The 5166-nt window shown below is 39.5% G+C and overlaps 1 protein-coding gene across 1 annotated transcript; it reads left to right on the forward strand.

Annotated features, from left to right (window-relative positions):
- The first annotated feature begins 561 nt into the window (after nucleotides 1-561).
- Nucleotides 562-4186, forward strand: LITAF (lipopolysaccharide-induced TNF factor). Its single transcript, XM_010073581.1, has 4 exons — nucleotides 562-613; nucleotides 3038-3220; nucleotides 3623-3779; nucleotides 4078-4186. Exons 1-4 carry the CDS (start codon nucleotides 562-564, stop codon nucleotides 4184-4186), a joined length of 501 nt encoding a protein of 166 aa, XP_010071883.1.
- The last annotated feature ends 980 nt before the right edge of the window (nucleotides 4187-5166 follow it).

A 5166-nucleotide genomic window follows, 5' to 3' on the forward strand; every position in this document is an offset into this window, starting at 1 on the left:
GTTGTAGACCCAGGCTTGCAATGTGCTGTAGGGGCAGGGGCTTGGTGTGTGGGTTGGGCCTTACTTTCTTCAGATGTAGCATCTCACTTCTGAAACTGCATACATAGAAACAGGTGTTTAAAATTAAAAGGCATTGCATTTATTTTCAAAAGCAAGTCTTGAAATAATGGAAAATAATAGAAGAGATATGAAGAGGTTCTCTCATCTACTTAACGCTGAATTACATATATATAATTTCTGATGTGTAACTGTTCTTAAACCTTTCAAGAGGGAAGGCTCTAAAACTCTCTAGACAATTTATCTGGTGCTTAAATAGAGAAAAGCTTACAATTTTAAAGGGTTTTTTTTTGTACTATTTTCCTTAAAATTTACTCTGAGAAGTTTGTTTAGTTGTTCCTCATTGCTACCTGTCTGTCTTCATTATTCTCTCTGGTTAGTTGAAACTAAGGAAACTCAGTTTCTTTGGCTTTCTCAGAAGTCCTCCCTTCTAGCCTATATGATTGTTCTTGGTGCTTTTCTTTGCAATCTGTTCATTATTTGTGTCTTAGATGCTGTACTTCCATGGGGGCTTTCCCAGAGCAGCAACACTTTTCCAGCTGTCCTGCAGATACTGGTTTTGCTTGGGTAGTTCTTTCATAGCTCACTGATAGTAGGACTCCATGTGTTGTTAATTTAGAAGTTCAGGATGCCTTGACCTCAGGGTGGCTGTTAGACGAATGTCTTGAAATGGTATTGAGGAGATGTTTTTTCAGAATATGCAGTGGAAAAGTTCCAGATCTGTGCACAGAGTAGCTACATTCTTTCCTGGGGTGACTCTTGTTGATGCACTTGGGTGTTAAACTGGTGCTTTTAAGCATTGTAGTATACTAAAAACAGCAAACGAATTCTGGACTTCATCCGCACACGTAAACAGAATGGAATGAGGTAGCCCTGGAGAAGGTGATTGTAGATGCATAGTTTCACAACAGTTATCTCTACTTTGGAATAATAAATTCTCTGATAAAGTAATCATTCTAGCTATTTTCAAGGATTATTCAGCCCACTGCATGGGAAACTATTGTCCAATAGGTCATTGCACAACAGTTGTAGGTTGGTTCTCCACTAACTGTTGTTCCTCCACTTTCTGCTGTGACTATGTATTGATTTAGTGTGAAAGAAATCGTGATCTTCCATTTTCTGAGGAACTAAATTCCCCAAAGGCAATTTAAAAATTTAAGGATTAGCCAGGTTTTATGATGAGATTTTTTTTTTTTTTCTCTTCTGGCCCAGAAAGCCAGCAAGGCCTTAATGAACAATGTTACTCTCTTTGATTCTTCACTCTTCTTTTCCTTGTCCTTCTGTGTAGTGACTCTGCATATTGGGCAGCCAGGTTACAGCACACTCTGGATTGTAAAAATCCCCAGCATACCTTGTGGGGAAAGAATTGTTCACTGGTTGGCCTTGAAAGTTTAACCAGGTCTGAACTGTGATCTTTAATGTTCAGCTTTGAATCAGCTTGTGTCTGCACTTAACCACATTCCTCTGGTTTATTTTTGGGAGTAGGTGTCACTTTTGTATAAGGTAGAAAAGGAAGTTGGGCTGTGAACCTTGCAAATAGTCTCCTGAAGCATGTGACTACCAAGCTAGCTAAGTTGTGTGTTTTATTACCCTGCAATACAGTGGTGTCCCAAGATGTGATATGAACAATGGGGAGAATTGTTGAGCTTAGAATGCCTGGTGTCTCACACCACAAGACACTGCATATTTCCAGCAAGCTGCTGGTTTCAAAGCAGCAAGCTTTGAAAATAATGCTATATTGTTGTTGGTATTTTAATTTCTTAACATACTTTTTTTTTTCTTACTTTCTACCCCACCAGTGCAATTTCTCTTATTCCTTTTATTCATGCTAGTTCTATGGTTAATTGTAGTTTCTATATTAGTTTAAGAATATAGAACTAATATTCTAAGTCCAGGTTGCCCTTCCCAGACAGTATTGAGACTTGCATGTATACAGAAGGATCAAGTGTGCAACAACAGAGAATGGGGTGTGGCTCTCAGCTGTCTGATGGTCCTTAGGAGGAAGAGAAAAATGGAGATGTTTAATCAGCATTGATGCTGTGAGAGATTGTTCAACAAAGAAATTGGTGAGCAGAGTTGGTAGGGAGGGAGAAAGAGAGGAAATCTGCATTGAAATCAGTCTTTCCACTTTGGGAAAAGGCAATCGTTAGCATTCTTTTATTCTGTAGTTAAATAACAATTGGTGGAGGAAAGTGGCATTAACAAACTCATTGACACTTGGGTAAGCAGCAAAAATGTCAACCTTAGGCGTATTTGAGAGTTGTAAAAGCTTTGAGTTGGGTTGAATGTGCTTAACTGTTTGGGGTCTATTTTTCCTTCAATATTGTGATAAATGATTTAGTCCCAAAACGGGATGCCAAATAAATTTTCAATTTATTGAGCGAATAAAAGGCAAGTAAACAGGTCTGGGCACGTGGGGCGGAGCCTCTGCTCTACCAAAGCACACTATATGTCCTCATTGTTTCATATTGGCATGAATCATGTGAACATATTTCACAATATCAATGTATTTTTATTTCAAACAACAGCAGAGATAGTCTTTCTTGCATATTTGAGCTTCACCAGAAACCAGGCTCATATGAATCGGCAACTACCATGTAACCTATCATACTGCTTGACTTTTCGGGAGAAGAGCGGGTTCTCAGAGAATTGGGAGAAACGGTCAGATAGCTTAGTATACTAATAAAGATGTCCCATGTCCCTGTTTTAGCATTTTTAATTTATAAAGGAAGAATTGGTGGTGGGAAAATGTGTAAAAACTATGCTGTGAAAAATAAGAGGGAAGGAAGCAACAGCAACAATGAAATAAAGATTAACATTTAATACTCTCAGAAACAAATAACAGTCAATTTTATGCTAGTAAAGGTGCATTTTAATCTAGTTATCTTCTAGCTTTCTGTCTGAATATGGCCTAATTAATTGTCACTTGCCCTCAATAAATAATGTCTTTTGTTATAGTTTTCTCTCTGCTGTGTTTTAGATACAATGTCTGCTCCGAGTGGCATCCCCGTCCCATCTGCACCGCCTTCTTACGAGGAAACAACAGGAATCAGTGTGAGCTATCCTCACCCCTATCCTGTCCCAGGACCTGGCCAGAAACCAGATGGGAAGGGAATGAACCCTCCCCCGTACATGGGGCAGCCAGCACCCGTGAATAACCCTGGTAAGCCTGAAAAATTCTTCTGTACCTCATGTTAAGAAGGTGTCAAGTGGCTGTGTAACAGGTGCTCTGCAGAAGGTTAAAGATCATGGTTCACAGGTGTTCCCCACCTTCCAAAAATATTTTTGGAGGCAATGAGGTGAATCAATTCTTGTGAATCCTTCAGTGTGAACTAATATTGATAACATCACTTGGCTCTCTGCATCTTTTAATATAGACTTATTCTTAAGACAATGTGTTTCTGCATTAGGAAGTGCCATGGTGATTTCTCTTTGTCATTGTGCATTTCATTGCTCTGAGCCTCAAGTATTTCAGAGTAGTAGCTGGTTCTAGCTCAGAGGAAGTTGATTAACTATCCTTTTTTCCTTATGACCCATTGAGTAAACAGCGTATTTCTCTGCTTAGTTACAGTTCAGACAGTGTACGTGCAGCAACCAGTAGTATTTTATGACCGCCCAGTACAGATGTGCTGCCCTTCTTGTAACCAGATGATAGTGACACGTCTCTCATATGACTCAGGAGCTTTGACTTGGCTGTCGTGTGGTGGCCTTTGCCTGCTGGGGTAGGTTGATTACAATTTGCACTTTATTTTTCTCTTCTTACATAACCTTTTATAGCTCTAAGGAGTAACAAAGCTCTCTGCTTTGTTGCTTTCTCGTTCTTGACTAGCCTACATCTGCATTTAAGTCCTATAAGACTTTAAAGCAGCTCTAGAACACTAGAGTGATGGACTCCACAGTGGTGTGTGTTCTTCCTAAAGCTACATGGCACCAGTTTACTGATGGTTTTTGCAGGAAATATATTTTACCTTCTTGTGTATGCAACAAGTGGTAAAACAGATTTCTTTTTTTTCTTTGCAGGTGTATAGCTGGCTGCTGCTTAATTCCCTTCTGCATTGATGCCCTAAAGGATGTGGATCACACCTGTCCGAACTGCAATGCTCTTGTTGGTTCTTACAAACGTTTATAGGCAGTGTTTAAACATTGATAATGGATTGTTGAAGTTGGTTAGCACCTCTACAAGCCTTTTCTGAAGCTTTATGGAGACTTCTGGTTGTTTCTGTGCATCCTGTCATGGAAACCAATCAAAAGTAATGTTTGTTGCTAGATTGTTTGCATAAGAATTTGCTTGAGGGGATTCTGACTTAGGTCTCTAAAAAAGTATACGTAATCTTTATGGGCCACTCAGTCCAGCACCAGTTGATGGCAACTAAATTTTTCGCTTTATGCACAACAGGTTGGTGATCTTCAGTTAATCTTGTCTCAACCGTGTTGCACGCTGGTGTGCTTGCTTACAGTCTCAGCACAGACTAAGAGGAGGACGTCTGTGGGGACCTGTATAGTCTCATGTTTGGTGCTGATGCTTTTTCAACAGCACTGTTGACAGACTGGCAGGGAGTTGCTTGCCTCTGAGACAGGTGCCCCTCTTTCACAACAGAAGTGATCTGTTGGCATCTTTTCCTGAGCACTAAAATTCACTTTAAAACTTTCTTAGTTGAAAGAGAACCAAACCTAAAGTCTTCTTCCTTCTTGGAGGCTGCTTTACCAAATGGACGACTCAGGTTATTGTGCATCAATGGTTATTCAATGTAGTACCTGAATTTTCTTGCTAGTTTAAAGTCTAGTCATATCTCTGTTATGCAGTAAAGATGTTCCTACGGGAATTTTAAATAGGTATTTTCCAATGTGTTTTGGTTGTTTTTTTTGTACTGATGATTTGTGAGTCTGTGAAGTGTTCTCTCCACCCCAGTGGAAATGCCCAGAGCCTTAGTTATAGCATCAGAAAACTTCCTTGTACATTTACATAAATCAACTGGTAGGTCATAAACAAACCTCAGCCTTATCTTAAGGCTTGAATTCTACCTGCAAAACATAGATACAGGACCTGGGCTTTTAATTGTTGATCTGTTCGTTAATTACTGTTTCTTCATTAAGAAGGTAGCATGCTTG

Source organism: Pterocles gutturalis, unplaced genomic scaffold (assembly GCF_000699245.1).
Source record: "Pterocles gutturalis isolate BGI_N339 unplaced genomic scaffold, ASM69924v1 scaffold21797, whole genome shotgun sequence".
In the NCBI taxonomy this organism is placed as follows: Eukaryota; Metazoa; Chordata; class Aves; order Pterocliformes; family Pteroclidae; genus Pterocles; species Pterocles gutturalis.

Bases quoted from the DNA above. Each gene is read 5' to 3' on its own strand.
- LITAF (XM_010073581.1), top strand. From the start codon at position 562: ATGGGGGCTTTCCCAGAGCAGCAACACTTTTCCAGCTGTCCTGCAGAT. The intron at 614-3,037 runs GTTTTGCTTGGG...GCTGTGTTTTAG, and splicing joins CAGCTGTCCTGCAGATACTG to ATACAATGTCTGCTCCGAGT. The intron at 3,780-4,077 runs GTAGGTTGATTA...TTTTCTTTGCAG, and splicing joins GGTGGCCTTTGCCTGCTGGG to GTGTATAGCTGGCTGCTGCT.